Source organism: Podarcis gaigeae, assembly GCF_964106915.1.
Source record: "Podarcis gaigeae genome assembly, chromosome: 5".
NCBI lineage: Eukaryota > Metazoa > Chordata > Lepidosauria > Squamata > Lacertidae > Podarcis > Podarcis gaigeae.
Window position 1 is genome coordinate 97,869,450 of NC_139681.1, and position 20,251 is coordinate 97,889,700.

Below are 20,251 nucleotides of genomic sequence, written 5' to 3' on the forward strand. Positions count from 1 at the left end.
GCACACGGAAATGCCGTTTACCTTCCTGCCGGAGTGGTACCTATTTATCTACTTGCACTTTGACGTGCTTTCAAACTGCTAGGTTGGCAGGAGCAGGGACTGAGCAACGGGAGCTCACCCCGTTGAGGGGAATCGAACCGCCGACCTTCTGATCGGCAAGTCCTAGGCTCTGTGGTTTAACCCACAGCGCCACCCGTGTCCCTAGTTTTTAAAATACATGGAAATAAAAATTCATAATGCACTTTATGTGGCGCTTGGACGATGCAATCCTTCACATGGATGAGTTCTGTGCTACTCAGAGTTCCTTCCAGACATGTTTTTTTTTAATAGAATCACAGAATTGGAGAGTTGGAAGGGACCCCTGAGGGGCGTCTAGTCCAACCCCCAAGAGAGTCGGTTCCACTGTCAAGCGGTTCTTACCGTCAGAAAGTTCTTCCTCCTGTTTAGTTGGAATCTCCATTCTGCAATTTGAATCCCTATGGAGCAGCGGAAAACACGCTTGGCTCCCTCTTCTGTGTGACAGCCCTTCGGAGATTTGAAGATGATTTATGCTCTTGATAGTATCGGGGCGGTTATACACAACCCTGCTTTCTATGTTTTGCCCTTGTGAAACCCAGCAGGGAGCAGGATAGGTGCAAAACGGGAACTCCACCTGTCATTGCCTCTGGCTCAGCCTATTCTCTGCCTCCACTTCACTAGTTCTATAACCAAATTTCCATAACCTTGGAACTCCCTGCCTACTGATATCAGCATTAAGATTCTGTGACCTTTTAAAGATGTCTGTGGGAGGCTGTTTTCTGTTTGTTTGTTTGTTTTGCTTGTGTTTCATTATGTATTCGGTGTTTCCGTTTTGTATTTTTATGTTGTGAACCCCCCTGTGATTTCCGGGCAAATTTAATAAATAATAAGAAGAATTAGTGGCTGGTTTATAGTGCTGTGCTCTAAACCACTGAGCCTCTTGGGCTTACCGATCAGAAGGTCGGTGGTTTGAATCCGCATGACGGGGTGAGCTCCTGTTGCTCTGACCAAGCTCCTGCCAACTCAGTAGTTCAAAAGCATGCCAGTGCAAGTAGATAAATAGGTACCACTGCGGCGGGAAGGTAAAATGGCATTTCTGTGAGCTCTGGCTTCCGTCACAGTGTCCCATTATGCCAGAAGCGGTTTAGCCATGCTGGCCACATGACCCAGAAAGCTGTCTTTGGACAAACACTGGCAACCTTGGCCTGAAAAGTGAGATGATTGCTGCACCTCAAAGTCAGCTTTGACTGGACTTAACCATCCAGGGGTCCTTTACCTTTTTACCTTTACCTTACCTATGCCGGATCATCCACACATCTGGTGTGTGGATGATCATCTAACAACTGGAGATGTCCTCCTGCACTAGACAGCAACCAAAGTGGGACAGAAAATAAAGCCGGACATTTGTGGTACAAAAAGTGTGTTTGCCTCGGAACTGTTGAAAGCAGGATTGCAAAGAGAGGTTTAGAGTGATTAGGTATATTTTAATTTATTTAATTATGTAATAGGTTTATGTTAGAAAATGAATATGGATGTTGAATTTGATGTTTGTAATTTTTCTTTTTTTGGTTTTGGAAATAAAATAATAATAATAATAATAATAATAATAATAATAATAATAATAATAATAGCAGGATTGCATATAACTACCCTGAGACCTTCACAGATTCAGAGATTTGTAGAGTTGGAAGGGACCCCAGAGGTCATCCAGCCCAACCCCCTGCAATGCAGGAGTCTCAGCTAAAGCATCCGTGAGCACAAATCGTCATCAACGCACAATAAAAAGGACACCCGGATTTGCTCCAAAGCGTCCTCCTTCCCTTTCGCTTCCGATCCCGTGATGCTGCCGCCGGTTGAGTCGGCGTTACGTGGCAGGGACTCGCTTACCAGGCCTCCCCATGCCAATCTTCTCCAGATCCTCGTTCTTGACATATTCGAAGTGCGAGAGGCGCGTGACATTGAGGTCGTCGCGGATGCGCAGGAAGTACTGCTGCAGCTGGACCTCGGTTAACAGTTCCAGCAGCCAGTCCGTTCCTTCATCTGCTTGCATGCCACAGCTCAGCTTCTGCAGGGAAATGGAAGGAAGCAAAGTCAGGCAGGCGAGGGTGGGGGTCCTGGTTTTAGGAAACAGTCCCCCCAACTTCTCTTCGGCTGGGCAGCAGGCAGAGGCCCGGGAAATTTGGAGAGCCAGAATTATGGATTTTGGGCAGGCGGGTATGTGTGAACCATCTATCTTTACCATCAAGGGCAAAAAGGAGAGATGTCATCTTCAGTACTTAGGTTAAAACTATAAGGGACGTACGCAAACCTTTTAGAAACCATAGAATCATAGATCCGCCATTTTGACCTCAAAAGCAAAGCAACCTGTTGCTAAACACTTCAAATCCGGGAATTACAGCCTGGCAATAACTGCTACGGCGAAGTCAACAGATCTCGCAAATGGGCCATCAGCTGCTTCTGTAACTGAACCTTATTGTGTATTATTATTATTATTATTATTAATAATAATAATAATAATAATAATAATAATAATAATAATAATAATTTATACCCTGCCCATCCAGCTGGGTTTCCCCAGCCACTCTGGGCAGCTTCCAACAGAACACCAAAATACAATAACCTATGAAATATTATGATCTTCCTTCATGGGCTGTGCAAACCCACAGATCTGAGCAATGCTTTTTCATAGGTGAGGGAGGGGGCACTGGGGGTGTTTAAGGGACCAAGCAAGGTAGGGGGGTGGACCCAGAAAGTTTGGGAACCGAGTCTGGTGGCCAGAACGCAAGGCATCTTCTTGTGCTGCTTGGTGCATCCACCGCAGGGATCCGAAGGCGATCTGGAAGTTTAAACACCCCTGTTTTTTTGCGCGGAAGTTAATCATTTAAACAGAGCGTGGCTTTGTCCAGGGATGGGAGAGAGCTGGGGGGGGGGATACGGCCAGAAGCCCCTTGCAGGAGGTTTGGAACAAGCCATCTTACAGTCAAGGTTCCTCGTCCGACTATCTCCCACTGCTGTCACAAACGGGTCGGACAGAGACCTGGGTCTGGTCTTTCCCAGGGGGCAGCCAAAACCCCATTAGCCCCCCAGCCCTGCTTAATGGACAGTAATAGGTCTCCTGGCCAGCTTCCCAGAGGAACGTGTGGCTCACAGAAAGGCCTTCTGTTCTTGCTCTGAACGATTCCACATTTGCGGCACGGTCCCCGGGAGTCTGCCAGCGGAGTCGGGGGCCGGAAGGAATCCCGGCCAAAAGGAGTCTGGATTTCGCATCACAAGGTGGGAGGAAGAAGAGACCCGCGAGCCGCGCTCAGTGGGAAACGGGGCTGCTGGGGAGGAAGCCGTGGTTTTGGGGGTCTCTCTCTCCGCAGAACGTCTGGAGAAGCGATGGTGGCCGAAAAGGGCAGGCAGGGAAGACGAGGCTCAGGTACGATTGTGGAGGTGGAGGAGAGGAAGGAGCCACAAAGGAAGCAAAGACTGCGACGTTCAGGAACAGGAGTCAGTACTCTAGAGATGGAAGGGTCCCCCAAAGGACATCTAGTCCAACCCCCTGCAATGCAGGAATCACGGCTGAAAAATCCCTGGCAGTTGGCCATCCAGCTTTCCGTAAATGAGTCGATCACCTTCCACGGTAGGCCTTTGCACAACTGAATGGCTTAGTGTCAGAACCCGAATGTTGAGTCAGAATCTCCATTCTTGCAATCTGAATATGTTGGTCCGCCCTCTGGAGCAGCAGAAAAAACCTTGCTCCGATTTCCATATCACACAGCCCTTCGGCGGAGAATTAAAGGTGCTGTGATCTCCAAACACCCCCAGCCCACCAGCACACTTCCAGGTCTTGCATTCCTCCACCCCCCCCCACTTTTTTTTTAAGCAGGGTGGTACAATTTCACCCGGAAATACTATATTGGTGTTACTTTTATTGTTGTTAGCCACTCTGAGCCCGGCTTTGGCTAGGGAGGGCGGGATATAAATAAAAAATTATTATTATTATTATTACAGTGGTACCTCAGATTAAATAACGCTTCAGGTTACAGACTCTGCTAACCCAGAAATAGTACCTCGGGTTAAGAACTTTGCTTCAGGATGAGAACAGAAATCGTGCTCTGGCGGTGCGGCAGCAGCAGGAGGCCCCATTAGCTAAAGTGGTGCTTCAGGTTAAGAACAGTTTCAGGTTGAGAACAGACCTCTGGAACGACTTAAGTACTTAACCTGCGGTACCACTGTATTATTATTATTATTATTATTATTATTATTATTATTATATTTAAGAAGGCCCTCAAGAGCACTTAGAGAGCACTTTTTGCAAAAGAACAGCTCCACAGGTCCAAGTCTTCAGCTTCCACGGCGCGTCCCAGTCTTCAAAGCACTTCACAGATTCTCATGATGCAATCATTACAACAACCTTTTAACGTAGAACAGTACTTTTATCCCATTACTGAAGATGGACTGAGAGGGAGAGTGGCCTGGGTTAGCCAACGTGGTGCCGTCTCCAGTCAACAGGCTTGCTATCTGCAGTTGATAGGAGATGTAGGGACCACATCCGCTACCCTAGATATACACGCCTATTCACAAATGTCCCACTGAATCCAAACTGCAGCCTAAGGCAACCTAGCAAGGTCATGGCGATAAAGATACTGCATCCCAGATCTATAACCCGATCTCTTAGTCACTAGAGACACTGGCTCACAAATACACTTACATAACACACACACACACAAAGAAACACATGCTAACATTAACCATCAGCTGCCAAGTTTGCTTGTATTCCTCTTCCCTCCCCATTGCTCTTTCCTTTCATGCCGTGTCTTTTTAGAGTGCGAGCCTCAGGGTAGCGGCAGCTACTCGTACCTTTATTTGTCAAAGGACCTTTATTTGTCAAATTTATATCCCGCCTTTCCCTCCATGGAGCTCAAGGCAGCACACACGGTGCTCCCTCTCCCCATTTCATCCTCACAGCAACCTTGCGAGGTAGACCATTTCTGCATACTCCCCCCCCCCGACCTCCAAGCTTCCCACGGGGTTTGACGGTGCCCGCTGCTGCTGCCAAACTGTAAAGGTAAAGGTACCCCTGCCCGTACGGGCCAGTCTTGCCAGACTCTGGGGTTGTGCGCCCATCTCACTCAAGAGGCCAGGGGCCAGCGCTGTCCGAAGACACTTCCGGGTCACGTGGCCAGCGTGACATCGCTGCTCTGGCGAGCCAGAGCTGCACACGGAAACGCCGTTTACCTTCCCGCTAGAAAGCGGTCCCTATTTATCTACTTGCACCCGAGGGTGCTTTCGAACTGCTAGGTTGGCAGGCTCTGGGACTGAGCAACGGGAGCGCACCCCGCCGCGGGGATTCGAACCGCCGACCTTTCGATCGGCAAGCCCTAGGCGCTGAGGCATTTACCCACAGCACCACCCGCGTCCCCTGCCAAACTGACCCCTGAACAAATCAATCTATAAGAAAACCTGCTGGCCTTTGTGTCTTGAAAACAGACAAAAACACGATGGACTAGTATCTTGAGGGTGAAAGACCTCCTCAGAAAAGAGTGTTTGCACGTAGAGTTTGAGGGATGCCTCATCCCGTGCCCACAAGAGCCGGGCTTTCTAAAGCAGCCGGGGGTACCCTCTTTGGCACAAACCCTGGCACGCACACACAGACAGCTTGTACCTGGGTTCAAGGCGAAGAAAAATGGTTGGAAGCCGCCAGAGACGCTGCAATTCCAGCAAATGCAGGTGGCGTCTCAAATGAAAGTGACAACGAAGAGTTGCAGGCAGAGGAGGCTCGAATCGGACCCTCTCTTCCTGCCTGTTTTTGCACCCAGCGGTGCCATGCCTTGCTGGGGCCCGGAGGTGACGCCACGTCCTGTGGGTTCCATTGCCCCGCCCAGACTTCTCCTCTGCACCATTAAAAGTTTCAGTGTTTGCAGGCATTTTAAAATGAAAGATTTCTCCGCTTGGAAATCAACAACTATTCCATATGTATATATTGAAATTTAAAAAAAATAAGGTCTTCTATATATAATAAATGTTCATCAATGTACCAAGGAAACACGTACATAAATATATAAACCAAATGTCTGAAGCAGCACAGGAAAACAGCCATGAAGCCATTTTGGCTCCCAAACTGACCAAATGTTTTCTCTGCAAAGTCAAAGGAAAATGGAAAAGCCTCCCCATTGTCTTTTCCTTCACAAATCCTGTCTTAAGGGTATGTCTGTGTATGAATAGGGTGAGTCTGTGACCTGGCTCAGGAACTAAGTATTTGTCATTACAAAAGACTGGCCAGGCTCCCCAGGGCATCCAATCAAGTAAGCATTAACAGGTAACCTGCCAGATAGGAGGTAAACAACGCACTCAGATTTCTGTTGTAGACCGCCCTTTCTGTGATGTTGGTATGATGTATCTGGGGGTGGTCTTGGACTCCAGAGCGGGCAATTTAAAATGTCTATATAAGGGCAGACACACCTTGGATCTGGGTCCTCCTCCATTCCTGCGTGTGAGGGGAGCACCCTGTTGCAACAGATCAATAAAGATCAGGCTTACAAACTGCTTTGCTTCTCAATATTCTCTGGTTGGCCTCTGTTCTTTTCTCTGACTGATGGAGAACCTACAAAGGACTCTATAAGGGCTCTTGTGTCCCCCATAAGGGAATAAGGGCAGATTTTCGTTTATTACAGAGTCTATCTCCTCCCCACCCCCTTTCAAATTGATCTAGATGGCCACACTTGTGCGTGCGAGCACACTTGTGGCGACGGTGTCTGCATAACGTCCCGGAATTAAAAACATTGCACGCTGTCACAATAAATAAATCTGAGGCTTCTTTTCGCACCGTCTGCACAAGAATGACATCTCTGAGCATGCGCAGAGCTCCTGGCTGCTGAGGAACCACAATATGCTCTGCTGCACAGTACACATTTAGAATTTGCCAATGAAAAAATACATAGAATCATAGAGTTCACAGGGACCCTGAGGGTCATCCAGCCCACCCCCTGCAATGCAGGAATCTCGAACCCACAACCCTGAGATGAAGTGTCTCACGCTCTGCCAACCGAGCCACCAGACTTCTCCTAAATATGTATTGCCAAATAACTGAAGAAATAAAATAAATAATTCTTATGAAGCTCTTCACCAGCTCAAATGACAGTAATTTTGTGCCTCGCTAAAATATTGGTTTCTAAGCTTTTCCTGACTGAGGCTATCAATGAGGTGCTATTTATAAGGAAACAAGCCATAAGCCTTTTCTTTTTCCGCACTTAGCATCTTCACAGCCAAACAGCGATCGAGGTAACAGAGCAAAAAATTATGGTTAGTGTTCAATCAAAATTATGGTTTTTGTCGTTATATTTGGAAATTCAATAAATTGTTATTTTTAAAAATATGGTGAATTTGAGCAGCGAATGGTTGCCGTCCCATCCTGAGGGAGGGAATTATTGCTAGTTTTCAGGGTGAGAAGGCGGCCCTTCGGGAAAGACCCTTCCCCACCCGATATTGTTCCCCACAGGACCCCACAAGTCTACCTCATATTATAATACACTTTTATAATAAATGTTGGTGTATCGGAAGCCCTGCATTCCCCCAAAGGGGCCTGCCCAGGCTTTGAGATTTTCTGAGAAGCCCCATTTCTCACTCCTGCTGTGGGGGACAGACGGACCCCAAGGGCCTCAAAAATGACAGCTCTTTCAGAAACTGCTGGCAAAGCTTTTACTCTTATCGTGAGAACACAAGTTGCTACACACGCAGGTTCACAGCACACACAACGCAAAGCGCAACAGCTTTTGCAACAAAATGCATTTATGTGAAGGCCACGCAGGAACTGTGAATTAAAGCTATGTAAGCAAATGCTTGGGACGCAGGTGGCGCTGTGGGTTAAAGCCTCAGCACCTAGGACTTGCCAATCGAAAGGTCGGCGGTTCGAATCCCTGCAGCGGGGTGCGCTCCTGCTGCTCGGTCCCAGCGCCTGCCAACCTAGCAGTTCGAAAGCACCTCCGGGTGCAAGTAGATAAATAGGGACCGCTTACCAGCGGGAAGGTAAACGGCGTTTCCGTGTGCAGCTCTGGCTCGCCAGAGCAGCGATGTCACGCTGGCCACGTGACCCGGAAGTGTCTCCGGACAGCGCTGGCCCCTGGCCTCTTGAGTGAGATGGGCGCACAACCCCAGAGTCTGTCAAGACTGGCCCGTACGGGCAGGGGTACCTTTACCTTTACCTTTTAAGCAAATGCTTGAAGTAAAATGTATCTAAATGAGTTTTGGTTAACAACAGCTAGTTTTCTTCCTTGAATGAGGTAATGAGAAAGGTTTCTATGCATGATGGGAGAAAAATTTAACGCTTTGTGAAAGAAACCTGTAAGTAAATGCGCCCCCCCCCCCAGGGCAATGGGATGGGGTTCGGCCTTTGTGCAAGTGATCCCGCTGAACTTATTGTTTTGCAAAGTAATAGAATCATTGGACTCTATCTCTTCCTGGCTCCTGAGTTTTTTTTGGCAAGACCCAGGAACTACAGTGGTACCTCGGGTTAAGTACTTAATTCGTTCCGGAGGTCCGTTCTTAAACTGAAACTGTTCTTAACCTGAAGCACCACTTTAGCTAATGGGGCCTCCCGCTGCTGCCGCGCCGCTAAAACACGATTTCTGTTCTCATCCTGAAGCAAAGTTCTTAACCTGAAGCACTATTTCTGGGTTAGTGGAGTCTGTTACCTGAAGCGTATGTAACCTGAAGCGTATGTAACCTGAGGTACCACTGTATGGACTTTGTTTGCCTGCAACACTGCCACCTTCACAGACACGTTTGGTGAGGACGCAAGACAGGGCCTTCTCAGTGGCTGCTCCTAGACAGTGGAACTCCCTTCCACAGCCTCTGCAAAAGCAGAGCCTCAAAAGCCTGGGGCAAGAGTCATTTTGCCCTCTCTGCTTTGCTCTCACCAACCAGCCAGCAAAGACATCTTTTGTTCCAACAGACTGTTGGTGGCTAACTGGCTGCTGCGAAAGGGCCTTCAAGGGGAGCTGTTCTTTGTGTGTGTTTTAAAATTGAATCTAAGTCATTTTGGCACTGCTTTCAATAGGTTAGTTTAATTGTTTTGATTTGTTTGTTGTTCATTTTCAGATGAATCCGCGTTAATGGACGTCGTGAGCCGCCTTGAGCAGAGAAAGGCAGGGCACAAGCGAGACAAATCAATGGGTGTAGATGCATTTTGACGGCAAGCTAATGTTTAAAAAGGTAAAGGGACCCCTGACCATTAGGTCCAGTCGTGGCCGACTCTGGGGTTGCGGTGCTCATCTCGCTTTGTTGGCCGAGGGAGCCGGCGTGCAGCTTCCGGGTCACGTGGCCAGCATGACAAAGCCGCTTCTAGCAAACCAGAGCAGCGCATGGAAACGCCGTTTACCTTCCTGCCGGAGTGGTACCTATTTATCTACTTGCACTTTGACGTGCTTTCAAACTGCTAGGTGGGCAGGAGCAGGGACCGAGCAACGGGAGCTCACCCTGTCACGGGGATTCGAACCGCCAACCTTCTGATCAGCAAGTCCTAGGCTCTGTGGTTTAACCCACAGCGCCACCCGCGTCCCTAAGTAAACACCCGCTAATGTTTACTGCAGGACATTTCCCGCATAGTTTGCCATGGAAAAGCAGCATGTAGCTAGAGTTAAACTGGACTTGGGTAAATGGGTGTTGCGAGGTTTTGCAAAAGGCAGCGGAACCTGTTTGGCTGAAGGTGACAGCAGGACGCGAGAAAGGCGTGCATTTGAGAGGTGGGACTAGGGAGGCAAGCTAAGAAGCTTGTCTGAGCACACAAATGCTGAAACTGCTTTATCAAGGCCCCTGATCATGTGTTTTACAGATGTCCAAGTGAGCACACTGAGCATCGCTCTGCAGACTGCCCTCCCAACGCACACGGAAGGTTGGAGGGAAGAGGGGATCTGTGCAATGAGGCTTCTGTTCACACACCTCTCCATAGAATCATAGAATCATAGAGTTGGAAGAGGCCACAAGGGCCATCGAGTCCAACCCCCTGCCAAGCAGGAAACACCATCAGAGCACTCTTGACATATGGTTGTCAAGCCTCTGCTTAAAGACCTCCAAAGAAGGAGACTCCACCACACTCCTTGGCAGCAAATTCCACTGTCAAACAGCTCTTACTGTCAGGAAGTTCTTCCTAATGTTTAGGTGGAATCTTCTTTCTTGTAGTTTGGAGCTATTGCTCCGTGTCCGCTTCTCTGGAGCAGCAGAAAACAACCAACACTTAACTGTATTTGCACAATCCATACTTATGCCTTGTTTCCTTATAAGTAGCTCATCGTTCCATGGCTGTACCTTGCAAAAATCCAGCGGCCTTTTCCTTTTTACGCACTGATCATCTTCACAGCCAAACATCAACCGAAGAAACAGAACATAAAACTGAATACAGTGGTACCTCGGGTTAAGAACTTAATTCGTTCTGGAGGTCCGTTCTTAACCTGAAACTGAACTTAAACCTGAAGCACCACTTTAGCTAATGGGGCCTCCTGCTGCTGCCGCCGCACAATTTCTGTTCTCATCCTGAAGCAAAGTTCTTAAGCCGAGGTACTATTTCTGGGTTAGCGCACTCTGTACCTGAAGTGTCTGTAACCTGAAGCGTCTGTAACCCGAGGTACCACTGTATAATAATAATAATAATAATAATAATAATAATAATAATAATAATAACAGTACCCTGCCTATCAGACTGGGCTGCCGTCCTGGGCAGCTTCCCAAAAACTAAAAAACATAGTAAGGCAATCCTATCAGATGCGTGGAAAATCCAAAGAGAGATTTTGCGGAACGCAGCTTCAATTCAGCAGGTGAGATGGGGTTTTCACAAGTGTGTCTGGGTTTGCCAAAGTGTGGGTGAGCCCTGACTGCCCCACTGAATTCAGCAGGACTTGCGTTCAAGCAAACAGGTGCAGGATTGAGCTGGGCGCATTTAAATGCTCCACCTGCACACAGAAAACTAGCTCTTCAAGGTGACGACAAGGCTTGCCTCCTCCCTGACCTTCTCTGTTTCCGTTGGCAGGGAGCTCCCTTTGGACCAAATTCTTTTGCGTGCCTTATTGGCAAAAGTCCACAGGCACGCCCTACATTTAAAGCACTGTTATCCCACTTTGACACGAGTTGGTTAAGAGTCACCTGACACCTCTCAGCAATCATAGGAAACTACAGGTGTGGGCCAAAACATTTGGGGAGGTCCCAGTTTGTGGACCTTACCAACAAAGGTCCGTATAGTTAAAGCCATGGTTTCCCCAGTAGTGATGTATGGAAGTGAGAGCTGGACCATCAAGAAGGCTGATCGCCGAAGAATGGATGCTTTTGAATTCTGGTGCTGGAGGAGACTCTTGAGAGTCCCATGGACTGCAAGAAGATCCAACCTCTCCATTCTGAAGGAAATCAGCCCTGAGTGCTCACTGGAAGGACAGATCCTGAAGCTGAGGTTCCAAGACTTTGGCCACCTCATGAGAAGAGAAGACTCCCTGGAAAAGTCCCTGATGTTGGGAAAGATTGAGGGCACAAGGAGAAGGGGATGACAGAGGACGAGATGGCTGGACAGTGTTCTCGAAGCGACCAGCATGAGTTTGACTAAACTGCGGGAGGCAGTGGAAGACAGAAGTTCTTGACGTGCTCTGGTCCAGGGGGTCACGAAGAGTCAGACACGACTAAACGACTAAACAACAACAACAACAAGAGTCACCTGACACCTCTCAGCAATCATAAGAAACTACAGGTGTGGGCCAAAACATTTGGGGAGGTCCCAGTTTGAGGAAGACTGCTCTAATGGGTTTAAAAGTGGGTCAGTGATTCCCAAAAAACTCCAGAATGAATGAATGTGGACTGGCCTGCTCCAGAAACATGCTATAAGTACAACAAATACATTTTCCTTCTCTTGGGTAGCATCTCCTTTTTACAGGACTCGCTGTTGTGGGATCTCCACTCTGCTCTGCTTTTTAAAAGGCCATCTGGGCTTGATCTGCAAGCGGAGCAACGAAGCTACTCCCTCCGTTCTTGGCTCGCTGTCCAGTCGCTGGTAAACTGCCCTCCCAGTTAAACATCTGGCCCCGATTTCAGGGGAAAGCAACAACAATGGCATTTGTTTGGCTTTCTGATCCCAGCTGTGCTCCCTCGCTCTGCTGGAGTGGAGAGCCCTTCGCAGCCCGAGACCAAGGACCCATTGACACAAGGAGGATGCAGAGGTTATTTTCTGTCGCTGTGCTGAGATGGAGGCCAGGAGGGATGGAGTGCATGTTGACTCAGAAGTAAATCCCATTGCACTCAATGGGAGTGATGCCAACTCCCTGGTTTAAATGTACGGCCTCAATTTAGGATGGGGTGGCTATGAAAGACTTGCTCACAAATTTATTGACAGCTGCACGAATTGTAATACAGGTACCTTGGTTTATGAACTTGATCCGTTCCGGAAGTCCGTTCTTAAACCAAAACCGTTCTCAAACCGAGGCGAGCTTTCCCTAATGAGGCCTCCCGCCGCCGGTGCCCTTCCACTGTTTGGCTTCCGTTGCTGGACCGATGTAAAGTTCTCTAACTTCTGATTTTGTGGAGTTCGTAAACCAAATAGTTCGTTAACAGGGCTGTTCGTAAACCGAGGTACCACTGTAGCTAGGAAGTGTAAGGGGCAAGCAGAATATAAAATGGAAGAACGGTATAAAGAGGTGTGGGATACAGCTATTAATGATAAATTAATATGTGCCATTAAGGTAAGATGGGGAATATGCAGGAAAAAATGATTTTGAGGAGATAGGGAGGGTGCTTGTAGAATTTGTACTATTAAAACGGAAAGGGGTCAAATTATCGCAAGAGGTGTTGAAATTTTGGGAGCTTGGATAGTTACAATGGAATGGTCTCAGTGATGGGGTCACTTTTCCCCCTTTATTTATTTAAGATTATTACTTTGTCTAATAATAATACAGTGGTACCTTGGGTTACATACGCTTCAGGTTACAGACTCTGCCAACCCAGAAATAGTACCTCAGATTAAGAACTTTGCCCCAGGATGAGAACAGAAATCGTGTGGCGGCGGCGCAGCAGCAGCGAGAGGCCCCATTAGCTAAAGTGGTGCTTCAGGTTAAGAACAGTTTCAAGTTAAGAACGGACCTCCGGAACAAATTAAGTTCCTAACCCGAGGTGCCACTGTAATAATAATAATAATAATAATAATAATAATAACGTACAGCCTAAGTCGGTTGCAGCAAACATAACTGGAGGGTCTTTGGGGCAAAGACAAGAGCTGCAAAGACACCACAAGAACATGAGAGAATTCGTAAGAGTCTGCTGGATCCGGCCAATGGCCCCTCTAGTCCATCATCCTGTTCTCACAGAGGCCAACCAAGATGCCTACAAGAAACCTGCAAGGATTCGAGCACAAGAGCTCAGACAGCCTCTTCTCCACTTGGCCGGATAGGAGAAAAAGACCTAATTCAGCTGCAGAGACGTTTTCCCTATGAACCTATTGGCTGCCTTGGGTTCCAGTTCCACCTCTTTCCACGGCACCTTTGGGGAGGCAGACACCCAGCTGCTCGCTTACCTGGGACTCCAATTGTGCTATAGATTTTACAAGCGCTGTTTTACAAGCCCCTGCAAAAGTACTTACAGCCATGAGGATGAGACCATAAGGCATATATCTCTGGCTGCCTCCAGACCTCTTTGTGAGCATCCTTTCCGATTCGATTGTGCGACTGCATCAAAGCAATCACTGTCACACAGCACATTTCTGCCTTGAATTGTAGAATTGGAAGTGACCACAGGGGCATCTGGTCCACCCCCCAGGAATGCAAGAATATTTCGCCCAACGTGGGGCTCAAACCCACGACCCTGAGATTAAGAGTCTCATGCTCTGCCGCCCAGAAATGGGAAACAAGAGGAGATGCCGACGAAAGAAGAATGGCAAACAAAATTAATGGACTATGCCGAATTGGACAAAATGACAGGAAGGATTCGAAAGCTGCGGGAACAGAGATTTACAGAAGATTGGAAGAAATATATGAACTATTTGAAGAGCAACTGTAACCAACAAATTATGCTAGAAGGACTACAAGAAGCTGTGTAAGAAGAAATCTATGAAGCATTGCAAATTAGAGAAAGAACAGTGATATTAGTTATGAATTAATTGAAGAAGTGGGAAAAGTATATTTAGAGATTAGATTGGAAAAATTTCAGATGAGATTGATGGAAGTCAAAAAAATTGTAGAAGATGTCAAAATATGTTTAACTACTGTTGAAAATGATACGCTGAAAATTAATATAAATTGATATATACATATAAAGAAAGAGTCTCGTGCTCTGCCGACTGTGTCCAGTTCAAGAAGGACACTGACAAACTGGAACGTGTCCAGAGGAGGGCAACCAAAATGGTCAAAGGCCTGGAAACGATGCCTTATGAGGAACGGCTAAGGGAGCTGGGCATGTTTAGCCTGGAGAAGAGGAGGTTAAGGGGTGATATGATAGCCATGTTCAAATATATAAAAGGATGTCACATAGAGGAGGGAGAAAGGTTGTTTTCTGCTGCTCCAGAGAAGCGGACACGGAGCAATGGTTCCAAACTACAAGAAAGAAGATTCCACCTAAACATTAGGAAGAACTTCCTGACAGTAAGAGCTGTTTGACAGTGGAATTTGCTGCCCAGGAGTGTGGTGGAGTCTCCTTCTTTGGAGGTCTTTAAGCAGAGGCTTGACAACCATATGTCAGGAGTGCTCTGATGGTGTTTCCTGCTTGGCAAGGGGTTGGACTCAATGGCCCTTGTGGTCTCTTCCAACTCTAGGATTCTATGAGCTACCCCAGCGGAATAACTTCCCTTACTGCAAAAACAATTGGGGGGTAGCAGCCCAGGTGCCACAAACCCTCTTTGATGGCAGGACCTGAAGTTGCAAGCCTGTTCTTGAATCCCACCTGAAAATAGCGACCGTCCTCAGATGCCTCTAGTCTAGCGAAAAGGAGGATATAAAGGAAGGCAGCCCACAAAAGCAACAAACTTGTGTGTTTGCAATCCAATGGGCCTCCCGCAGCCATGCCAATTCTTTTCTGCCCCCCTCCCTGCCTTCCTGGCTCGCCTTTCCCAAGAACCTCCCTGCTTCCCCAGACAGAGTGGGGTGGGGAAGGAGAGTCTGCCTTGGTATTCTTGGACTGCAGCCACTTCAAGCTTCCACACGACAAGACAGATCCTCTGTGGCGCAGGCCGGGCTAAAAATATTTGGGGCTGCGTCCAGTGGGAGAAAGTGGACGTCCCTTTTGCAAGAAGGGAAAGAGAGAGTTGCAGTTTCTGGTCAAGAAGAATTCAAGTTTGGAGACTATTTGAGAGGCAGCCTGGTGCAATTGGGACAGGGCGGGAGACCCGGGTTCAAATCCTTACTCGGCCAGGAAACTGACTGAGCCACCTGGAGACAGTCCCTGCCTCTCAGCCTAATGTACCTCACAGGGTTGCTGTGAGGATAAAAACGAGAGGAGAAGTATGCAGGCCACCTTAAACTCCTTGGAGTTGTTCCTGCGTTGCAGCGGGTTGGACTAGATGACCCGTCCCAACTTTTAAAATGAATTGATTTTAGGATGCTGTGTTACTTTTATTGTTGTTAGCCACTCTTAAGCCTGGCTTTGGCTGGGGAGGGTGGGATAAATAAAATAAAATTTTATTATTATTTTTATTAACGCTATGATTCTTTGTTTCGCAATTTGATCCTTTCATGTGGTTTTGTTCTGTGGTGTTTTATGCATCGTGTGTTGATGTTATTTCTCTTGATTATCGTTTAGTAATTATTTTCCAGAACAAACTTAGTTGGTCTCTAAGGTGCTACTGGACAATATTTTAATATTTTAATATTTTAATTTATTTCGACTGTGTCAGACCAACACGGCTACCTAAAGGTAAAGGTAAAGGTACCCCTGCCCGTACGGGCCAGTCTTGCCAGACTCTGGGGTTGTGCGCCCATCTCACTCAAGAGGCCAGGGGCCAGCGCTGTCCGGAGACACTTCCGGGTCACGTGGCCAGCGTGACATCGCTGCTCTGGCGAGCCAGAGCCGCACACGGAAACGCCGTTTACCTTCCCGCTGGTAAGCGGTCCCTATTTATCTACTTGCACCCGGAGGTGCTTTCGAACTGCTAGGTTGGCAGACGCTGGGACCGAGCAGCGGGAGCACACCCCGCCGCAGGGATTCGAACCTCCGACCTTTTGATCGGCAAGTCCTAGGCGCTGAGGCTTTAACCCACAGCGCCACCTGCGTCCCAACACGGCTACCTACCTGAATCTAATTACTTCTTGAAATTGTTAAGAAAGGATTTCTGTTCGGTTATTATCTCGTGGTATTTAATTGTATTGTGTGCTGTTCTAATAGATTGTTGAATATTACTTTATCTGATACGAGTTGTTCATTCTTAAGTTATGTTTTTATTATGAATTCTTTGTACTGAGTCAGATGGTTATACGGTGTGTGAACTTTGTTGCTTCTCCAGCTTGCAAACCGCCTTGTGTATAGCAATATGGAAAGGTGATAGACAAATCAAAAGTGAAACGAAATAAAAATGGGATACAAATGTAGTAATAATAAAATAGTAACCCTGTCTGGCCCTGTTCAAAGTATGCAAACTTCCCCTGGACTCCTTATCCCTGTAGAATTATTATCATAAACTGCACAGCTTAGACAAAGTTGCAACATGGCAGCTACTGTTGGAGTAATGAAACTGCCTTATCCTGAGCCCAAACATTGGTCCATATAGTGTAATATTGTCTACACTGGCTGGCAGCGTCTCTCTAAGGTTCTCAGAACAGACTGAATCTGAGACCTTCTGCATGCAAAGCTGATATTATTATTATTATTATTATTATTATTATTATTGCCACCCATCTGACTGTTCCACCATCTCTCCGACAGGTCAAGTCCGTGACAGGTGAGGTAGCAGTGGCTAAGATAGAGGGCAGTCCAGGACATGTCTACTCAGAAGTAAAGCCCAGTGATTTCAATCGGACTTACTCCCAAGTAAGTGTCTACAGGACCAGAGGCTGCAATCCTATGTACACCTTCCTGGAAGTAAGCCCAGCTGAAATCAGTGGGAGTTGCTTCTGAGTAGACATGCAAAAGCTTGTGCTGAGCTAATGCTCTGGATTTGAATCACACCTCTCCAAAATCCTCATTATGGCACTAAGGACAGCGGCTCGCCTTGCAGGGTTGTAGTAAAGATCTCTGCCAATGTATGTGGAGCGTTCTGAGCACTCAAAAGCACCATGTACAGGCTAACTACGTAATCCTTTAGTTTGCGTTCCCACAGAGGTGTCTTTCCCTTAGGGGAAGCCTGTTTAGGGTTACAGTTTTGAAATCTGCTTCTCACAGCACAAACAACGGAGAAGAAAGTTTAGAAGCTGGCATGCAGCAAAAGGGAACCCCTTTTTGCCGACAAAATTCAGAAGAGCAAAAAGCTGGAACCTGGAAAGGAAGGAATGCGATGAGCTGCCGCGTCTGTGTTGATGTCACACGAATTAGGACCACGGTTTCCCCCCAACACTGCATGGATGGGAAACTGAGGCCAACAGAGAAAAAAACTTGCAAGGAGCTTTTCCTGTGACAGATAGGTAGCCGTGTTGGTCTGCCATAGTCAAAACAAAATAAAAAAATTCCTTCCAGTAGCACCTTAAAGACCAACTAAGTTAGTTCTAGGTATGAGCTTTCGTGTGCATGCACACTTCTTCAGATATCTTCTGGTATCATGCACACTTCTTCAGGTATCTGAAGAAGTGTGCATGCACACGAAAGCTCATACCTAGAACTAACTTAGTTGGTCTTTAAGGTGCTACTGGAAGGAATTTTTTTTATTTATTTTTTACTTTTCCAGTGAGTTTATGATTGAGAAAGGATTTAAAAGCCAGGTCCCTTTTGTCCAGATTCTGACACGCTTTCTGCTGTGCGCCACCGCTGCAGGGTTTATGCATTGTCTCTAGACCAGGGGTGGCTACCTTTTGGGGCCCCTGGTGTTGCTGAACTCCAGCTCCTGCCATCCCAGAATACTGGCCCTGCTGCCTGCTGAAAGGCCGCAAGTTCCCTACCCACCCTCCTACCCCAAAGTAAAGCAGGACTATCCTTGCTTCAGCTTCCCGGAGATGTACCTCCGTAACCCAGACCATAGCGTAGCGGAACGGCACCTACAGAGCAAGCAGCTAAAGAGGTGGCTCTAGTAAGCCAGCCAGGCTGCGCGCTCGCGTAGAAAGCAGCAGGGGAAGACCAACGCCGAAAGGGAGAGGAGGCAGGGCATTTCCTCGTTGCAAACGGGTCTGCGCGCATCGTTCTCTTACCGTGTACATGCGGAAGCGGGCCAGAAATGGGAAGGAGCGGCGCAGAGCCTCAAAGCGTCGCATCTCTGCTACCCAGAGAGGATGCTCTCTGTCAGCCTTCCTCTTGTCTTGATATGACCGACGCACCTTTGGGAAAGGGACCCACAACATAAACAGGAGAAGGGGGTGGGGGCTTCCCAGAGGCTGCAGCAGGATCCTTGCACTGTCAGCGGCTAGCAAAAGTCCCCCAAACCACCAGAGTTGCACCACACTTCAACCAAGGCAGACTCCATTGGAGGGCAAAGGCATCCATCAATCCAGGGTCCTCAAGATGCTTCAGGGAACACTTGCATGCGCCCAAGGAGAAATCCGAAGGTTTTCTGTGGATGACGGAGATTGATGCAGTCCCAGGCAGTCAATTTCAGAGGCGTCTGACCTTTTGGGGGAAGGCATCCTCCACGCTGCCTTGGTGTCTTCCCAGGAAAAACCAAGCGGAGATTTCAGCAAGGGTCGTAGGTGTCAAAACTGCCTGTGCCAGCCTGCCTGAAATCTCCATGCTCAGCTTCTGGTGCTAAGAAGAGGCAGCAAACCAGCTCAGGCTCCAACTTCCCAGCATCCGAAAGTTATCCGAACCCTGACAGGTCTGGGATCTGGGTTTCTCTGGGCAGCCAGGGCAGAGGGAGTTTGTTGTGCAGCTCTCCACAACAGGACACTGTTGAGTCTGGTGCGTGCTGCGCCTGCAATCGCGCATGCTTGTTTTCTTTCTCCTCTCCTCCCCTTTCCTCCTCTCTGGCCGGTCCCAAGGGGATCTCTCCCTCGCCTGCCCGCTAGCCTGGAACAGAGACTCTATGGTATTCGCAGGGAACGCAGTTTGACCGGCTGCCAAGAGGTCAGCTTTAACTGTGGGCTGGAGAGGCAATTTCCTGTGGGCCTCTGCCTGGGATTTCAAATCGCTTCTCAGGCTCTCCTCCAGCCGTCTGGCTCAGACCTTGCTGGCAGACCTTGCTGGCCAGGGAGCATCCTGGGGTACCCAGGTTTCCCGGCAACATTATCACAGAACTGCGGAGATGCCAGGGACCCCCAGGGGCCATCTAGTCCAACCCCCTGAAATGCAGGAATCACAGCTAAAGAATCCCTGGCAGATGGTTATCCAAGCTGTTTAAAAACATCCAATGATGGAGAGTCCACCAGCTTTCGAGGGAGTCTGCTCCGCAGTCAGATGGCTCTCACCATCTGAAAGTTCTTCCTTATGTTTAGTCGGAATCTCCTTTCTCGTCTCTGAATCCGTCGGTTCGAGTCCTGCCATCCGGAGCAGGAGAAAAGAAGCTTGCCCCCTTTTCCATGTGACTGCCCTTCCACAGAGCCTAGGACTTGCTGATCAGAAAGTTGACGGTTTGAATCCCCGCGACAGGGTGAGCTCCCGTTGCTCAGTCCCTGCTCCTGCCCACCTAGCAGTTCCAAAGCACGTCAAAGTGCAAGTAGAAATATAGGTACTGCTCCAGCGGGAAGGTAAACGGCGTTTCTGTGTGCTGCTCTGGTTCGCCAGAAGTGGCTTAGTCATGCTGGCCACATGACCCGGAAGCTGTACGCTGGCTCCCTTGGCCAATAAAGCGAGATGAGCACCACAACCCCAGAGTCGTCCGCGACTGGACTTAACTGTCACAGGTCCCTTTACCTATTGTATCTTCAAATACAGTGGACGCTCGGGTTGCAAACGTGATCCGTGCGGGATGCGCGTTCGCAACCCACAGCGGTGCGTCTATGCGGGTTGCAATTCGGTGCTTCTGCATATGCACAAAGCACAATTTAGCGCTTCTGCACATGCGTGACCGCCGAAACCCAGAAATAACCCGTTCTTGTACTTCCGGGTTTCGGCGGGTGCATAACCCGAAAAAACGCAAGCTGAGGTAGCTGTAACCCAAGGTATGACTGTATCTGAATTCTCAGTCTTCTTTTCTCCAAACGCCCCCAGTTCCCTCAACAGT

General features: G+C 48.1%; 1 protein-coding gene across 10 annotated transcripts in view; it reads right to left on the bottom strand.

Moving 5' to 3' along the window:
• TNK2 (tyrosine kinase non receptor 2) overlaps nucleotides 1-20,251 on the bottom strand; it is a 115,546-nt gene that overhangs the window by 52,455 nt on the left and 42,840 nt on the right. For 8 of the 10 annotated variants that reach the window (XR_014564301.1, XM_083739263.1, XM_083739259.1 and 5 more), the window contains one exon: nucleotides 1,906-2,083. Coding sequence is in view for 9 of the 10 variants with exons in the window: in XM_083739263.1 (XP_083595389.1) it covers nucleotides 1,906-2,083 (178 nt within the window). In the remaining variant the exon portion in view is untranslated. Of the gene's footprint in view, nucleotides 1-1,905; nucleotides 2,084-18,287; nucleotides 19,000-20,251 lie in introns of those variants that run through there. The other 2 variants (XM_083739257.1, XM_083739256.1) reach the window with 2 other exon arrangements.